The 19,641-nt window shown below is 35.0% G+C and overlaps 1 protein-coding gene across 1 annotated transcript in view; it reads right to left on the bottom strand.

The window, feature by feature from the left end:
* The window catches only part of SLC26A7 (solute carrier family 26 member 7), a 122,481-nt gene that overhangs the window by 34,625 nt on the left and 68,215 nt on the right, over window positions 1-19,641 (bottom strand). The window contains exons 10-13 of the mRNA XM_036263925.1: window positions 17,113-17,226; window positions 7,944-8,021; window positions 6,496-6,591; window positions 946-1,052 (exon numbers count right to left, since the gene is read on the bottom strand). Of these exons, the coding sequence (XP_036119818.1) occupies window positions 946-1,052; window positions 6,496-6,591; window positions 7,944-8,021; window positions 17,113-17,226 (395 nt within the window). The remainder of the gene's footprint in view (window positions 1-945; window positions 1,053-6,495; window positions 6,592-7,943; window positions 8,022-17,112; window positions 17,227-19,641) is intronic.

Genomic DNA, 19,641 nt, shown 5'->3' with positions numbered 1-19,641 from the left:
GTCAGGCAGTAAAAGGTAAACACCATATGATTTCACTTATATGTAGAATCTAAATAACTGAAACAAAACAGAAACAAACTCATGGATACATAGGCAGTAAAATACAGAGAATAGATTGATGGTTGCAGGGGGAATGAGGGTTAGGGGACTAGGTGAAAAAAGTAAAGGGATTAAGAAGTAATAACTGGTAGTTAAAATAATCACAGAGACATAAAGTACAGCATAGAGAATATAGTCAATAATATTATCATAACTATGTATGGTGCCAGGTGGGTATTGAAAGTATTGGGAGGGAACACTGTGTAAAGTATATGATTGTCTAACCACTATTTTGTATACCTGAAACTAAAATACATGTATTATTAAATGTAAAATGTAACTGAAAAAAAATAGAAAAAAAATATATTATTTCACACAAAAAACTTCAAGGGAAGAATAGGAAGTGAGCAAAACTTAGATGAAAAACAGAAAAAGAACTTCTCACAGATGTTCAATAAAAAGACAAAAAGAGAGAATTTTCTTTAATAAATTACCTAGAGAAAAGTATAGGGATAGATAGATAATACGGCTTCTGAAAAATTAAGTTTCTTGAAGTTATTTTTCTAAATAATTATATTGTTATATGGTTTGTGTCTCATTGTATACTATACCCCTTCATTTAATTAAAAATAGCTCTGTGATACAGTGTGTGGCAATGAGATTACTTGATTTACTTTAATAGATTCGTATATTCTATTTTATAGTACTGACAAACTATCTTAATTAAGAGCAACATTATTATATACTATATGTAAATAAAACCTCTTCTTTTTGTCTTCAATTCTCTGATACAAAATAAAACATGAGATTGTAGTACTATATAGTCCACAGAAATAAAATTAACTGGTAACACCATACACTTAGCTGCTGTGTCGTAATAAACAGAACACTGAAATAAGATCTTACCTTGAGAAGCGACCAATCACAATAACTATGGTACAGACAACACCAAACAGCAGTCCCACATTGGCAGCAAAACATATTGTAAATACGTATGTACTGATCCATATGCCCTGAAAGAGAAACAAACAAAGAGATGTGGGTCCTTTGGTATTCTCTTTCCACTATTGGTTGCCAAATTACTAACAATTTTCTTCTACAACATTCCAGTACCCAAATCTCTCAATAAGAACATATTATTTAAGATGTCATAAACAGAGCCCAAGAATACAGAAACAAATCCAGGCTCCATCAGACTCTCAGTAGCAGAGGTGAGTAAAAAACATTCTTTTATTTCTAGATATTGCCAATATTTAGTTTAATCCCCAACAAACACTTTATTTAAGATCTGTACATTGTTTGCTGATGTGTATGGTTTAAAAGTGTGCCATAATTTCCCATTGCTTTTTCATTTAATGTAATAATAATACAAGCAAGTGTTTGCCACTTTTTGGTCATTCCTAACAATATTCTATTTTCTAGGATTGCTACAAAAAGGACTAATGTATTTTATTATTCTACAAAACTCAAACCCTAATGTTAAAATAACTGAATCTAATAACATACCAAAAGCACTTTTAGATCAACCACTCCAAAGATTGTTATCATTTTATTTGCAAGGGGACACATTTTGTGAAATTGTGAAAGCTGAAGCATCAGAGCTAAATTAGTTCTTGGGAATATTTCAAAAAATTCCAATAAAATTATATTTCTCCTTTAGTTGCAATTCCAAATTATTGCAGTTTTTTTCCACCACCTAAAATTAAATTTGCAATAAGACATTGCATTATGATTGGCATTTCTAAGTTTATTTCTGGCAAAAAAATATATTTTAAAAGCAAAATAATCTGTAGAATCCACACGGTTATATATTTTATAAATACAAAATTCAGCATTTACCAAATAGTAAACTGATAAAATCTTTAAACTCTCTTTTTTTCCAAAATTAGCTCCATAACATTACCTAATGCATAGAATTCTAAGTTGTTATCTTTCTATTCCAACAACTGTATTATCATTTTAAAATATCTTTGACAGCATAATTCAGTTCCATATGCAAATGAAAGAATTAGAAACTTCTCTCTAATCTGAAAATAGCACAGATTTTTGAGGGGATATGTGTGGGTGTTGTTTTTTTTTTTGCATAACTTTGAAATAAATATTTTTAAAGGGGTTTTTTTTTTTTTTTTCACTTGAAATGCTTTTCTTCTGTATTATTTATCTACACTGAAATTACATGGTTTCTGAACGATGGCCTATTTTGAAAAGCTAAACCCTTGGAAGCAAATGAAGGGATTTTCATCTGTAAAATTCCTTTTTATGTAGAAGAAACAAACATTCTGGACTAAAAGAAAAAATTTATTTTCAGTGTTCCCATGTTAACATTCATTACCTGAAATATAATAAGTTATCACTTATTATTACATCTTCCTCAGTCTGTAATCTAATGATTAGACACTGAAATGTTTTTCTTTATTCAGGTAAATAGACAGTCATTTGAATCTTTTATTTGTATACAGTGGTTTTTTTTCTTCCTAATGTATTACACTATACTTGATCATATACAAAATAAAGTTGCAAGATTTTGATCATTACTTTAAATTTCTATGATTGCTCTGTTTCTCACTTATTCCTTAATGCTGACTTATTCTGGCTAGGTGTGGAAGAATAAGACCTCACCAAAAGCTTTATAAGTCTAATTTCTCCTGGTCAACCTGCATAATTTATTACTGCATAGGAAACCAAATACCCGCGTCTCTGCCATTCTAAACACCACAGAGCTTGAAGGCCATGGTTCTTCAGAGCACCGACAATTTGGGTACCATTTGCTTCTATTTTGAAAGCATATTTTTGCTCCCACAACATCATCTATTGTTAACCAGACTTATAATGCTTAGTTATTTCCCAGGGCTACATTTATAGCTTGAAGAAAACAAATCAAATGGAAATTAATAACATAGACCAGTGATTTGGTCAGGAGAAGTCCCAGTGCTATTCTGTAGCAATTCCTATTATAAGTCCAAATGCTGGCTGCCAACAGTAATAAGGAATTGGTTAGCTCCTGGGCCCCTACATTTTTTTATTGTGTTCTTACTTGATCCATTTCCTATTTTGTACTCACAGGCCCTAAACATAAGCTAACTCCAAAGCTGACCTCAAATTGGGAACATGTATACCCTTGAGCCTTAGAGCAAATTCATCAGTATAAAGCACAGTTTAGCTGCTACTTGCTCACTTCACCTCTTCCTGATCCTTCTGTTAGCCTATCTGTTTTGGTGCTTGATTCGTATTATCAAATTTCTGAAGGTCTGACTTCTTTCCCCACTTTCCTGTTACTAAAATACAGTTCTGTGCCCTAAGTTAGGCCTGTATTTTAGATTTATATTATCTCACTACCTCAAAGAGAATTTTGATCTATAACTCAAAGTAGAATCGTTAAACTGGAAAAAATTTAAAGAAATAAATATTTATGATTTTTCATTTGATAACTGCTTACCTGATTTTTTAAACATTTAACCTTCAATTTCTACACAAACGCACGCGCACACACACACAAACACACACATAGATATCTTTGTTAACTTTACTTCTATAATTGAGGTTTAGTCTATTTATTGTGTGACCTAGACATATTCTGTCTACTAAATAATATACCATATATCTACAAAAGTTTGTGCGGTATTTTCAGTATAGATGCTATGCCCAAATCATATGATGATAAACCACAGGTTCTCAATGTTGCATTCCTTTTCAACTAATGGATACCTGTCCACTTCAACTATTGGAGGCCACTGTCAAGCTAAACTCAATGTCACATTTAATCATAAAGCATCAGCCATATTCATGTCACCTTTTACAAAAAGATTTTTTTCACACTGCATTGCCTACTAACTCCAACTTTTCAACTATCAACTATACAGGAGACGACCAAGCTATTATACCATTTTCTCAAACTGTCCTCCAAATACCTTCAAACTTTTATGTCCAAATGCAAACTCATTAACTCAAGCACCAAATCTGCCCTTCCTCCAATGTTTTCTTTTAGTTATAACACTAATAATCTTCAAGACACTGAAATCACAAATCTTGGAGTCATATTTCACAATTACTACCTTTACATCTCCTTGTAAAATAATTTCCCAAGTTCTACCAATTATTAATTTAAAAAATTTCCAACCGTATCCTCTTCTCAATTCACTGAAAATGCTCCAGTTCACACTTGGCTCCCCTAGACTATTCCGGGAGCCTCCTACTTAACTATCTGCTTTTGTTTTCAGCATCGTAAACCATTTGCCAGACTACTGCCAAAGTATAGATTTAAATATCAGATTTAGGTGGTATATTTAAAGCATTTTTACTCCACTACCCTCCATTAAAAATTCACCAAAAACAACTTTAAAAAATGTATATATAGGGAGGAAAATCCAGCTTCAGTGGAACAAGAATATGGTCATAACCACTAATTACAAAATATGGTGTAGACTTGCCAAATACTGTGAAATTTGGAAGATACCAAAGAGGTCACTGGAAGCCAACAAATGTATCATCAGAGTTAAACTCATTTTAGATTTCTCCATGAATATCACAGTTTTGAAAAATCTATATGATAATCTTTCTGATAAGACCCATTATGCAATGGTGGGCCAGCAGAGAAGAAGGAGATGTATTCATATGCTATCTATTGATATCATGGAAAGAAGAGCAGTAAGGTGAAATGTCATTTGTATCATTTACAACCTAGCTTCCTAACAAAGGAGACTGATGGAGATTAGCAAGGTAATGAATGGAGAGGAGACAGCAAGTGTCAGATGACCAGAGAGCCTGTAATGTGTGAGGATTTGTTATAACTGGGAACAAATCTTCACATTATGCACCTAAATCAGAACTTTATATGATGAATTGGCAGTGAAAATTAACTAATGTAACTCTTTGAATATTTTTCAAATCTATTCCCTCCTCTTGAACCTCATGGTTTCAGTTTTGATTCAAGCCTTTTCCATTTGTTGGCCTGAATTACTTTTTAAAAAGTGCTCCAATTGCTGCATACTACATCAATTTCATTCATTTTCCTCAAATTACCAGTGACCGTTCTAATAATAAATCTTATCCCTACTTCCCCTTCCAGGGATGTCTCACTGCCTTTAGGATGAAGTCTAGTCCAACCCATTCTTAACTTTTCCAACTTCATCAGCTTCTACTTCCACCCTCACACTACATATTCTACCCATAATTTCCTGGAAGAAACCTCTTCTGACATCTCCCCCTTTCAAATATGGCAATATGCTCCCTCCTAAGTGATTAATGAGTTCCAGAGAAATATCTTTATCATAGGACTATCAAATAGCTTGTTAATTAAGTTTACATCTGCTCATTTCTGTTTTCATAGGCCACCTCATATTTATCACCATTAAAAAGTCACAATCCTCCATTAGCCTGGCTAATTTTCGCCTCTTGGCTTGTCTACAAAATTTTATTCATTCAAGTCTTAGTTCAAATTTTAGCTCTGCTATAAGAGTCTTTTCTATTAACCCAATCCTAATCAATTGCCCCATTCTCTATTTCTCCAAAGCATTAAGCTTGTACTTTTGCTAATATGTCATATTGTTCTATGTCTGCACAAATATGAATATCTGGAGAGGGAAAATGATTATTTATTCATCTTTGCATTATGTGTAATGCAATACACATAACACCCACATTATACTTTAGTAGGAGCTCAGTGATATCGAGCCTTAGAGGAATATTATGAAATTAGGCACCAGCATAAGGAATCCCCCCAAATCTCTCAGAACAAAGAATCTGAATGAGGGGAGATACATAGATAATTGCATTTCAATATGGTGAATGTCATAATAGAGCTAACCATAGCTAATAATGAAATACTTCACCCATATTTCAGAGAGAACAAATTCTGGATGTTCTTGCATAGATATATTTCTCTAGAATAAGTGTGTTAAACATTGATGTGAGTAGAAGCCACACTTTACCATTGTTTAGTATAATTATATCTCTTCCTGGCAATATCCTATTAATATAGTCATCCTCTCAGTGTGACTCATTTAAAACACAATTTATGAGACTTTTTGTATTTAGAATGAATATGGTCACTATTAAGATTTTCACCTTATATTAATGTGGTATACATATCTTAGCAATTAATGCTGATTTTTCATATGTTATAAATTGTCATATTTCTATTAGTGTGTACTTCCTTGATGAACTTCACTGACAAAATCAATTCATAACAGAAATCAAAAATCCCTAATCCACTCAAGTTAGTTAGCATTCTTTAAAAGTTCTCCAACAACACATCAATCAAATTTTGACAAAATTTTATGTCAATTTCTATAAAGACATTTTAATGTATTATTAAAATTTTGAAAGAAATTAATGATAGTTTGTAAAGTGTACAAGTCTCAAATGACTTAAATAACTTCCTGTAAATGAAACTATTAAAATTTATTTTGTTCCATGTTCTAAGCCAAAGATGAAAAACTTAGGTTAATTTCTACTTACCCAATCGATTTTATCCACATTCCAATATTTTTTTAAATCCCGAAACTGTATGAGCATTCCCTTCAGACCCACGACAATAATGCTTGCAAGCACACACTACAAATAAGAAACAGGTTAATGAAAAAAGCAAGATAAATATTTTAATCAAAATTTAAAAGAACCAAAGTATTTTTATTTCTTTCTTTGTTCTTAGGGTACTTACTAGAAAAAAGCAATCACCATTTAGAAGACTAAGATAATATTTATTTTGTGTAGAACTAACCTATTATTATACTTCAAGAATATAATATCAATTCTAGAAAATAACAGGGTAAAATTTAAGTCATTCTAAAAAATTAGAAAGAAGGAAAAAGAAAAGTAATGAATGACAAGGGTAAATGTTATAATACTGATTAACTTTATAATAATTATTAACCACAACTATTATTAATTAATAATAATTAATAATTATTAACCACCATAAATTAAATATTTATATCATATCTTTCTTAATTTTTTTATTTATTGATTTTAGAAAGAGAATTGAAGGGAGGAAGAGAGAGAGAGAAACATAAACTTTTTGTTCCACTTATTTATGCATTCACTGATTGATTCTTGTATGTGCCCTGACTGGGGATCAAACAGGCAACCTTGGCATATGGAACAATGCTCTAACCAACTGAGCTACCCAGCCAGGGCACATATATTTCTTTATAATTGCCTTGAGTATCAATTATCTGGTTTCATCTAAAGATATAACTCTCTTAAACTGTGTACTTGAGTTTGGCCGGTGTGGTTCAATGGTTGAGCATCAACCCATGCACCAAGAGGTCACTGGTTCAATTCCTGGTCAGGGCACATGCCCAGGTTGGGGACCCAATCCCCAGTGGGGGCCATGCAGGAGGTAGCCAGTCGATGTTCTCGCTCATCAATATTTCTATCTCTCTCTCCCTCTTTTTTCCTCTCTCACTAAAATTAAGTGCACTTGATTATTGTCTGGTTCTCTGAAGATCAGAATCTTGTGTAATTTGGTGCTTCAGGCTTATGAAAGGCAAGTGAACCACTGGTACTAGTGTTCTGGGGCACTTCGTAAAAGGTGTGTCAAAAGTGGTAAGATGTATTTTGTACCCTACTTTCTTGCCCAGAAAACATTTTCTAACAGTACAATTTGAGATAAAATTATTTCAGTCTATTTCTTATGAAAGAGATTGCCTAGTTCCACTCTCCAAATGAGCACAGAATAAATCTAATTCTACTCTGGCATTTTTACACAAGAGCCTAAAAATTAGAAAAACTCCTAGTCCTCCCCCATCAAATGTAATATTACCCACTTCAACCTTTACTTATGTCACATGAATGATCTATAGATCATTAATGATTATTGAAGTTGCTCCTTAAAAAATATTATATACAATGCTTTTTATTAAAAATAAACTTAAAAAGTAGATCATAAAAAAGCACTACTGTACCATTGGCAGCCAGTAAAGCAACGGTCCTATTGTATAAATGACTATCAAGACGAAAATGCAAGATATTAGACAAGCCACCTATAAAATACAAGACAGATAAAAAAGAAAACCTTGAACTTTCTAATAATTCCAAAGTTATAAGGGGGGGATATAATTATTATTTCATGTTGATTAGAAAAAACAATATGTTGACACATGATTATTAAATTACATAGATTTTTATTATCTATATTTTGCAGCTGAAGGAACCCGAATGTGGCATCTGACAAACTGGTGCAATCTAATTAAGTCAGTGATGACAGAAAAGCAATTCCATTAAAATATATATATATAGGACATTATCAATTTTCATTACACATCACAACAATGGCTTTTTTGTTGTTTAATAGTGAAATCAACATGTCAATTACAAGTCCTTTAACCTACTGTCTTTCAGCTTAACTCCCTCAACAGGAAGTTGTCTGGGTAATAAGTGAATATGCAGTTGAAGGTTTTTCTGTGCTGATGAAAAACTTCTCACTAAAGCATTTACTCTCTCCCTTGGGGTTGTTGTTAGAAAGGACCCAAGTAAGAAGCAGTTATATAGGATTATGGGAGAAGTCTCTGCAATGAAAGAGACACTTTTTATTGATCTTGAAAAGTTATTAGTATCATCTTCTAACCAACTCAATCTGCTGACAAAAGGGATTGCAAATAACTTGACTCGTAGTTATGCTCCACCTGATGGAGAACTTGATTTCACAGAAGCAAATGTTCATGACTTAACAGAAACTTTTGGATAAACTGTCAGCCTCAGAGAAAAAAAATAGAGCTCTCATGGGACCGCGGAGATGTCTAGAATAACATTATGAAGAAATCAGAGGGATCAGGTTCCATTACAATGGCTAACATTAAAAATAAATATATAAATAAACATGTAATCAATCAATATTAAGGGCTGGCAAGGATTCAGAACAACTAGTGTTTTCAAACATTGCTGAAAAAACAGTTTGGAAGTTTTTTTATGAAGTTACACATACACTTACCATATATCCCAGAACTATTTAAGAGAGCTAAAAATAAATGTTTATGCAACTACCTATATGTAAATACTTACAAAAGCTTTATTAACAAACAGCATAACTGAAATGTCCAATTTAAAATAACTGAAATGTCCACCAATTGGTGAATAGAACATGTGCGGTATATCCATGCAATAGAATACTACTGAGCAATAGAAAAGTACAGACTATCAATATATGCAACAGTACAAATGAAACTCAAAATAATTAAACTAAGGAAAAGAAGCTAGTCACAAGTTCCTTCCTATTTAGTAGACTTCATCTTTAATACTCCTCAGAATATAAAGGAGAAAGAAATCTTTCTGTGGGAAATAAGTCACTAGGTAATTAAAGAATGTCCATAAAATAAGTTATAGTACACCAAACTGTTATTAAACTAATCATTTAGGAGTAATAGATAATTTTATATGACAAAAAATTTTAAACAAAATATGATGCCTGTCATTCCACTAAACAGAAGAGAGCAAATCACAGGATTCATTCAGATATCTCAGTAAGTGATTCAATATATTATTGCGTGTATGGAATTTTGGTGGAGGGGGGGGAGATAAACCACAGAACTTATATGCATGTATGCATGGACAACAAAGCTGGGGAGAGGGTGGGGAGGGAGGGGGGAATCAGTGGGGGGAAAAGGAGAGACATCTGTAACAAAAATAAATTAATTAATTTAAATTTTTAAAATGTAAAAAAAAAATGGACAACTACCAAGGTTTATTTTATGATGAAAGACAATGGCATACACCCCTTTTGTGGAACTCTTTGATCATACACTCACAATGTACCTGAAACTAAAACCTTTAATCTTAGGTGCAGATATAAGCATGGGAATGATAGAGTCTTAAACTCTGTAAAAGGATCTGAGGCACAGGGTGGCAAAGAGATTTGCCAGAAGTAGAAGAACTAAAGAGTAAGAAAGCATATGGATCATAAACTGAATTATGGTCCATAAACCTAAATATATTTTGAGGTCCTGAGGTATCTTATAATACACCAAAGCTGTTCTAGAAAATACAACTGAACTAAATAATCTTATTTCAAAATAGTAAACTATAACTACCTTTGGGTTTTTCTCTAAATGATTTTTACCTTATATTATATTTATAAGATTATATATATATATATATTATATTATATTTATATATATATATATATCTCAACAATAATGTACTTACTAACCTACAGTGTCAGTCCTATTGTCAAAAGGTCAAGAGTTAAAAGGGTCTTACTTACAAAACTGATAAATAATGGGTGAAAAAGACTATTTGTTTACCTTACATGGTAAATCATAAAATGAAATAGGACATATAAGCAAATGGCTAATGTCAGTTTCTTTACTGTACTTGTCTCATCATTGTTGATGCCCCAGGACAAAAGACAAGTGCATTTAATTGGACAAGAGATTTTTATCAGTTCTGCATAGTGTATCTACTGCTCAGGCATGAAAATCAATAATATAATAGTTTCTGCTCTCAAAATTCTCAAAGTACTGCACTTGTTGTCTCCACAGATAAGAGACCCAGATGCTAAACTTTAGTTTGTATAAGATTTGTGAGATCATGCAGTCTAAACCATCACTCCATTGATAGACAACTCAATAAATGGGAAGATAAATTAAATTAAGATTAGCTATTTGCAGTGCTATAATAGACTTCTCTAAGATCAAGATTCTGAAATAACCCCACTGAGTTATATTTTCAAGTTTTAACCCCTTATTGAGTATCCTTTAATAAGCACATGATTTTTTCTACTAAGAGAAAAAACTTTAAAAGCAAGTTGCAACCATAACAAGAAAGATAAAGTTGTATCTTTTCTTAAAACTTAGAAAATTGGATCCTAAGTACCCCCTGATTTATATATTTCAAGGTGGCTTAGTTTGTAGCTAGTAAAATGTTCACACCCTTAATTACCCATAGCACAAACATTTTCTTTTTTTTATACTTTTTTTAATCCTTACCGAAGATGTTTTTCCATTGATTTTTATAGAGAAGGAAAGGGAAGAAAAGAAAGAGAGAGGATCATCAATTTGAGAGAGACACACAGATTGGTTGCCTCCCACTCGACCCCAACTGGGAGAGATTGAACCCAAAACCCAGGTACATGTTCTTGACCAGAATCGAACCCATGACCCTTTGATGGGCCAACACTCTAACCACTGAGAAAAACCGGCCAGGGTAGGACAAACATTTTCTAGGTATTTTACTTTTATTCAACTCTTTCAATTTTATACTTAGGAATATAGTAAAGAAATCAAAATGAAATCATTATAGTCAAGCTGCTAATTTACTAAATCAAGCAATTTAAGATATGAGAAAATGATTCCATTCTTGTTTTAAGACTGCATCAATGCTTAGATATACATCAAACCTTCAGATAACCCTCAGATTACCCTTGAAGAACTAAGAAAAGGATGTTCAGGTATCCAGACCATCTGACATTCATCTCTATATCCACACCAACAGTAATCTAGAGGATTTCCATCTTGAACAAATTTAGAGACTAAGAATGAAGGACTGATTCTTCTCAAGTATGTACTTTTTACTACAAGAACCCTCAGCTTTTCTTTCTTCTTCAGAACACTAGGGTATTGCCTAGTTGTGTTTCCAATATGCAAAGCCTAAGAACCTTGAAGAAATCTTTATCATGTATTTCTAGCAAAGCCTCCTGGCTCTGTTTTAGTTTATTTGACAATACTAACTGAATGTCTAAAGATATTTTGATTGTAAAATGATAACTATTTGCCCTGGCTGGTTTGGCTCAGCGGTTAGATTTCAATTCCCAGTCAAGGATATGTACCTGGGTTGCAGGTTTGAGCCCCAGCCCCAGTCCGGGTCATGCAGGAGGCAACCAATCAATGTGTCCCTCTTACATCAATGTTTCTCTCTCTCTCTCTCTCTCTCTCTCTCTCTCTCTCTCTCTCTCTCTCTGTGTGTGTGTGTGTGTGTGTGTGTCTCCCTCCTTTCCTCCCTTCTACTCTCTCTAAAAATATCAATTGAAAATATTCTCCACTGAGTATTGAGGATTAACAAAAAAAAATTATAACTACTCATATTTCAGTTAATTCTGCATACAGGACAATGTATGCAGAATCCTTCTTGTTACATTTTCAAACAAATATATGTTGTTGGCTCCTTACAAAGATGACTCTGAAAGCATGTCTTACATATACATGGCTGGAAGGAGGGTAAAATGCCACTCATTTCCTTTCTCAGTCCTTTTCAAAGACTAGAAAGTAGATCCGGAGTTCACAGTATGCAGTTTTGTGGAAAATCGTGGATTAGCCAAAGAGATGAGAAAGGTCAGAAAAAGAAAAAGAGACTGGATATCAAGTAACTAAGACTAGATTAAAAAGGCTTTTAAAAAGTCAGAAGCAATAAGGCAACTTCTGAAAGAATAAAGGAATGCAATTTGGCGAATTAAAACTCAGAGGCAATCTCAGTGTTGCAGAAAACAGACATGCAAGCTGTCATTTGGGACTGTGGCTAAGCTGTTGCTTATCTCTTGCTGCCTTTAGGATTCTCTCTTTGTCTTTAATTTTTTGCATTTTAATTCTTATGTGCCTTGGTGTGGGCCTCTTTTGGTTCTTCTTACTTGGAGCTCTCTGTGCTTCTTAAATCTGTATGCCTTTTTCCTTCACCAAGTTAGGGAAGTTTTCTGTCACTATTTTGTCAAATACATTCTCTAACCCTTGCTCATTTTCTTCTTCTTCTGGAACTCCTAAGATATGGATATTGTTATGTTTCATGTTGTTCCATAGTTCTCATAAACTGTCTTCCTGTTTTTTAATTGTTTTTTTTTTTTCTTTTTGGTTCTCTGATTGGATTATTTTTTCTGCCCTGTCTTCTAATTCACTGATCCAAACCTCAGCTTCCTCTACTCTGCTGGTTATTTCTTCCAATGTGTTATTTATTTCTGCTATGTCATTCTTCATTTTCGTTTGGTGGTTTTTTATTTCCAATTTGTTGATTTTCAATGTTCTATATCTTTACTCATGTTGTTGAACTTCCTCATAATCATTACTCTGAACTCTACCTCTGATATCTTGCTTAATTCAATTTCATTTATCTCTTATCCTGTAGAATTCTCTTGTTCTTTCATCTGGGATTTGTTTTTTTACTTCATCATTTTGACTGTCTAAGTGGGTTTTGGAGCCTACCAAATTTTCTCTGTGGGTGCTGGTGTTCTGCTGGTTGTGGCTCCTTCTACTGGGAGCCACAGTGTGGGAGGACCCATGTTAAATACTACTGTCAAGTCTTACTTTCCTGGGTGGATTTTCAGGCCAAGAAAAGGTTTAGTTATCCTCTAGCTTTTGCCTGGAGGCTATTAGTTTCAGTTACTTGATGAGCCTCAGGTTGTAGCCCTGAGCTGAATGAAAAACTCCTCAGCTGTATGGGGTAAACAGATTTCCAGAGGGTGGGACAATGGCTTCCCCCCACCCCCACCCCTTGCTTGCTGGTAATCTCTAGCTGTTAATGAGCCTCAGTTTGCATTTCTCTGGTCAGGCCTGATGGTGTTAAATTCCTGAGGGAGGGGCCATTGCTTCTTCCCAGGGCTTTGGGAAGGGACTCTTTGAGTAATATGGCTGCTATCCTATGAGGGAGTAATTCAGCATAAAACTCCCAGTGTCTTCCTTCCCTGATCTCTCCCCTTTGCCACAAACCCCTGACTCTTTTAAATCAGTTCCAGTCCAGTCCACCCTCCTTCTGCCAGAGCCCAAGGTGAGTGGTTGTAACTGATTTAGTGCTCTGGCCCTTCAGGGAGGTGCCATTTTTCCCTGCACCTATCCTTGCCAGACAAAGCCTCAGCTGTGGTGATCTGAGCCAGGTGTTATGTAAGCCCCTTCCCCTGTCCCTCCATTCTGTGCTGGGTGGCCACCCCTCTCTGCTGGGGAGCCGCCACTAGGTGCTGTGGAGCCAACTTAGGGTTTTAACCCCCAACTTCTCTAAGGGGACTACTCACAGCTAAACAGCCCTCAGCTGCTGTCCATGGGCTCCCAGCCGACCCTCTTGTGCTTCTGGAGTTCCTACCAGGCTTGATTTGGTGTCCTCTTTTCATACCTGGTTATAAGCATTCTCTCCAGTTGCTTTTCAGTTGGTTTTCCCCAATGATTTGTCTTTATTTTAGTAGTAATTCCAATTAGATCCTGGGAAATGGTCTGTGTAGCTTCCATTCACTCTGCCGCCATTTTTTCCTCTCCAAACGAGGATGTTTTAATACTAAATGTTAAAATATTCTGAAAATAGTTTGTTATAATTAAAACTAATAATAATAATAATAATAAAATCAGTGATAATTGCAAACACTGAAGGAGCATTTATTTGGTACTTAAACATTTTACTAAATACGAATGTATTAACTCACTTAACTGTTTTAAAAATTATTTTAACAGCAGAGTCCTCTTAGGTTAGAGAGGTCAAGTTATGTGTGCAAAGTCACCCAATCACTATGGTAAGACCAGAACATGTCCAGGCTCTAGAATCCCATGCCCTTAACTGCTCGTTATACTTATTTAACCTAAATATGAAGAGAATAAATCTAATATACACATCCTTGTGAGAAACCAAGTAGAAACTACTATAGAATGCAAGAATTTCTTAGATAGAAGAGACTTTGAAGTAAGGGATGATACCTGAGCAAATTAAAACCACAATGAGATTTTACCTCACACTTGTCAGAATGGCTGTCATCAACAAATAAACAAGCAAGTGTTGGCAAGGGTGTGAAGAAAAGGAAACCCTTGTGCACTATTGGTGGAAATGCAGATTGGTGCAGACACTAAGGAAAACACTATGGATTTGCCTCAAAAAATTAAAAATGGAGCTGCCTATAACCAAGTGATTCCACTTCTGGGAATATATCCAAAGAAACCAGAGACACTAATTTGAAAGAATATATGCACCTCTATGTTCATTGCAGTGTTATTTACAATAGCCAAGATTTGGAAGCAGCCCAAGTGCCCATCAGTAGATGAGTGGATAAAAACGCAGTGGTACATATACACATTGGAATACTACTCAGCTGTAAAAAAGAAGGATATCTTACCTTTTGTGACAGCATGGATGGACATGAAGAGTGTTATGCTAAATAAAATAAGCCAGTCAGAGAAAGACATATACCGTATGATTTCACTTACATGTGGAATTTAATGAACAAAATAAACTAACAAACAAATTATCAATACTCATAGATACAGAGAACAGACTGACAGCTGTCAGAGAGAAGGGGACTTTGGGAGCTGGATGAAAATGGTGAATGGATTAAGCAAAACAAAACAAACATACAAACAAACAAAACATCATAGACACAGACTACAGTATGGTGATTACCAGAAAGAAAAAGGGGTTAGGGGGAAGAAAAGTGGATATAAACAGTGATAAAAGGAGACTTGACTCAGGATGTTGAACACACAATACAATATACAGATAACTATTATAGTATTGAACACCTGAATCCTACATAATTTTGTTAACAATGTCATCTCAATAAATTCAATAAATAAATAAATACATTAAACATTCAAATTTAGATCACAAAAATTTAAGAGCACAGTTTTGCAAAAATGTTTATGCCAATACACATGATGAACCTATATTTGAAATCACTAACTTCATAAAAATCAATTAAATTTTCATATATAATGAGGTCGAAGGAGGATTTCACATTTTAGCAAATGAGTTGTGATTATTATTTGTCAAATTCTCATACATTCAGAATTTCTTGCTGCTTCTCCTTTGCTCTATTAATTAGTATTTATCAATATTCTTATTAAGCCCAGCCAGTGTGGGTCAGTGGGTGAGTGTTGACCCATGCACCAAGAGGTTGCCAGTTCTATTCCCAGTCAGGGCACATGCTCAGGTGGTGGGCCAAATCCCCAGTGGGGGGCATGCAGGAGGCAGCCAATCGATGTTCTCTCATCAATGTTTCTATCTCTCTTTCTCCCTCTTCCTTCCTCTCTCCCTAAAATCAATTTTAAAAATTATTTTAAATATATATTCTTATTAATTTTATGCGATATTTTAATATCTATTTATCCATATTTTTCCTGCCACTTTGCTCCCCAAAGTCAAGAACCATACCCTTTCAAATTTATTCTTCAAACCCCTCCCCCCAAAAAAGACTTACTATAAGTCAGGCTCCTAAAAATGTTTGAAGTATCATATAAAACCTTTTATAAATTCTTATTCAATTCCAATTGTTTTAAAAATGTTTAGCGGATAACATTAATTTCTGTATTAATATGTACATGAATTTTTTTGTATAGAACTGTGGTTAACAGTACAAGATTAGGGGTATATCTATCTATCTGGGTTAAAATCCCAGCTCTGCCAACTCATTAGCTCTGTGACCTGGGTAATTTACTTTAACCCTTTTTTCTTCAACTGTATCATGTGGAAACTAAGAATAACAATTATTCTCTCCCTTCAGAGTTGCCTAAAATGGTTTAAATGAGTTTATTTACATAAAAGTATGATATGCAATGCCTGGCACATAAATGAATATGTTTCCACTGACAATGCCACTGTGGATCATCATCCCAGATTATATTTGTTTTCCTCACTGTCATCTTACCAGTACCAGCACAATACTTGCTATGAGGAGGCACTCAAATGTTAAGCTGACTTGAGTTCAAAAAAATATATAATTATTCCTTTAAGCCTCAGATGTGTACAAACAGCATATTACTCATTTAACTACTTGTACATCTATTCATTCAGGAATCTCATTGTTAATGATGAATTTTTGCATATAATTGATTTCATTTGATTGAAAGAAAGTGAACAGAAATGGAAAATTTTCAAGCTGGTTAGCTTAGCGGAAACGCAATATCAGAGGCTCCACTGGAGGAAGCTCCGGCTCAGAGGCTGCCAGCAGGAAAGCCTCAGTATTGGTTCAGTATTTCTTTTTTTTTTTTGTACTCAGCTCACTGAATCATCGGCTTCTGGAAGGACCATTCACAAGAAAGAGAAGAGACAGACTTCCTCAAAATGGGATAGAAAAATTGAAGAAGTAGAAATGTTTACTGTACTTTAGATAGAAGCTTGTTCTTAACCACCAGGAGAGAATAAAGGCCAGGCAGGTCTTTCATCCCTGCTAGACACTGAGGTTACCTGAGTCTTCGCTCCTGTGCTGTAAAGGCCAGTGGTCCTTCCCATGGCAGCAGCACTTGGTATGCAGAAGAAAAATGAAGAAATCACATTGCTGAGGCCATGAGCCAAAAATTCCTGTAAGATTGATAATATGAGAATATATCATTTCTTAATAATCAGCTTTTAGAGACCACAAGTACAACATGTCAAACAACAAGACTTGTTTCTATTCTATTTCTGTTCTCTCCATTGGTTGCAATTTAATCACTGGGGGGAAACAGAAAAAAGCAAACAATTACTGAGTGATAAAATGTGCCAGAAACTTTCCTCATCGAATCCTCATAACAACGTTGTAGGACAGTACAAGATAGTCAATGTCTCTGTTGCCAGTTTCTCCCCTATCTTTTAAATCATTGAAGTCAAGGCTTTGGTTCCCACCACTCTGTGCCCTCCACAATGCTAGATCCAATGGGTAATTCCTACCTTATTTGGTTTAAAAGCAGAATTTGACACAATTGCTTACTTCCTCCTTCTTAAAGGCTCGTGGTAGATTCTTCTAGGACCTTACACCTTCCTGGTTTCCTCCGACCTCCCTGGCCACAATTTTTTATTCTTGTTACTTCTCTTCTAACCAACCACAAATATTGGACCGCTTCTCTATCTTTATTTTAGCTACCCGAATACATATTGACAATTCCCAAATTTATATCTCCGGCCTGGACCACTCTTCTAAAGTTCGGACTCAGTCATCTCCAGTTGGATGGCTAACAGGTATCCCAAACTTAATCCAGCTATTGCTTTCTACCACCCCCAACCTGGTCCCCCCAAGTTCTTTTCCATCTCAAGCAGCAAATGCTTGGGCCAAAAGCTTTACAGATATGGTCATGTACCTCATAATAACGTTTTGGGTAATAACATTTTGGGTAAAAACAGTGGGCCAAGTTTCTCCATTGCTAATGGGAGTAGGGCTCTTGTGATATCTTCAGAAAAAGAATTTTCTAAGACTCACAAGGGAGAATGAATGATTTTTATTTCCATGGAGTTATATCCCTTGAGTTTCAAAGTCTGAGTTTCCTTAGCTCAGTCCTAGAAGACATGCAGCTGGGGTTTCAGCAAAGCCAGAAGCAGGGCCAGTGTCCAGAGTTTTTATTCCATGGTGGAGTTAAGCTTGATGTAGCATCAGGCATCAGGCTAAATTCAGTCCATCAGTACATTGTGTGGCATCCACATGGCCATAGGCCATGTGGGTGAATGCAGGGGAATGCTCTCCCTATAACAGGTGTCCCAAGAGGGTCAGGAGAACCAAGAGACAAGAGAGGGAACTTTTTTTGTTCAGAAGATTATATATCTTTAATTTCGCACCCTTGCAGTGGCCACACCTATTCTGGCCACTGACTTGTTCCCAGCTGTGACTGATAGGTAAGCAGCCCACCATGTTATCCAGACCCTTCCCCCGCGATCTGCAGGGAGCAGACCTGGAGAGTGCTAGCTGCAGCTTCCTGGAAAAGCTGTACAAATGGCATGCCTGTATTATCCAGTCTCCTCTTCACTCCTTTTCTGCTAAATAATAACCAGATTATTATAATGGTATCAAGACCACATGTGGTCCCATAAGATTATAATAGAGCTGAAAAATTCCTGTCACCGAGTGGTGTCTGTAGCCACTATAACATTATAGTGCAGCAGATTACTCACATGTGTGTGGTGATGCTGGTATAAATAAACCTAAAGCACTGCCTTCTATATAAAAGTACAGCACATACAGTTAGGTACTGTATGTAACAGCTGATAATGATAATAAATGACTGTTCGTAGTTTATGTATTTACTAAACTCTATCTTTTATGGTTATTATTTTTTAGTGTTTACTTATTGATTTGAGAGAGAGAAAGAGAGCTCAATTTGTTGTTTCATTTATTTATGCATTCATTGGTTGATTCTTGTAGGTGTTCTGACCAGGAACTGAACCTGCTACCTTGGTGTATTGTAACAATGATCTAACCAGCTGAGCTACCCAGCCTAGGGTCCTTTTATTGTTATTTTAAACTATACTCCTTTTAATTATTAAAAAGGATTTTTCTGTAAAACAGTATGCCCTGTTACACCAGCACAGCCTCATGCACCTCATGTTTACCGTGACTCTTGATTATATTATCTTTTCTTGTGCTTGATTTAATCTCACGTTGTTTGGGACAATAACACGCTGCACAGGTTTGTAGCCTGGAAGCAATAGGCTGCATCATATATGTAGGCTATGCCATCTAGGCTTGTGTAAGAGAATCTGTGATATTTGAAAAATGACCAAAGAGCCTAACGACACACTTCTGAATATGTATCCCCTAATTAAGCAGCACATGACCATAATCTTGACTCCTTCCCTTCTTCCCAAACAGCAGCTACCTCCAAGTCAGCATCTGTCCACTTCTCATCTCCTCCATTGCTATATCCTGGTCCAAGCTAACAAAAATTTCACCTAGATTATTGTAAAAACCTCTGAATTTTTTTTTCTTGCTTTTCCCGTTACCAGCAAAAAACAGAGAAATATCCCCGC

The sequence above is a fragment of the Molossus molossus genome, unplaced genomic scaffold (genome assembly GCF_014108415.1).
Source record: "Molossus molossus isolate mMolMol1 unplaced genomic scaffold, mMolMol1.p scaffold_m16_p_16, whole genome shotgun sequence".
Taxonomy (NCBI): domain Eukaryota; kingdom Metazoa; phylum Chordata; class Mammalia; order Chiroptera; family Molossidae; genus Molossus; species Molossus molossus.
Note: the sequence above shows the minus strand (reverse complement) of the source record. Positions and strands in the feature narration are given on the sequence as shown.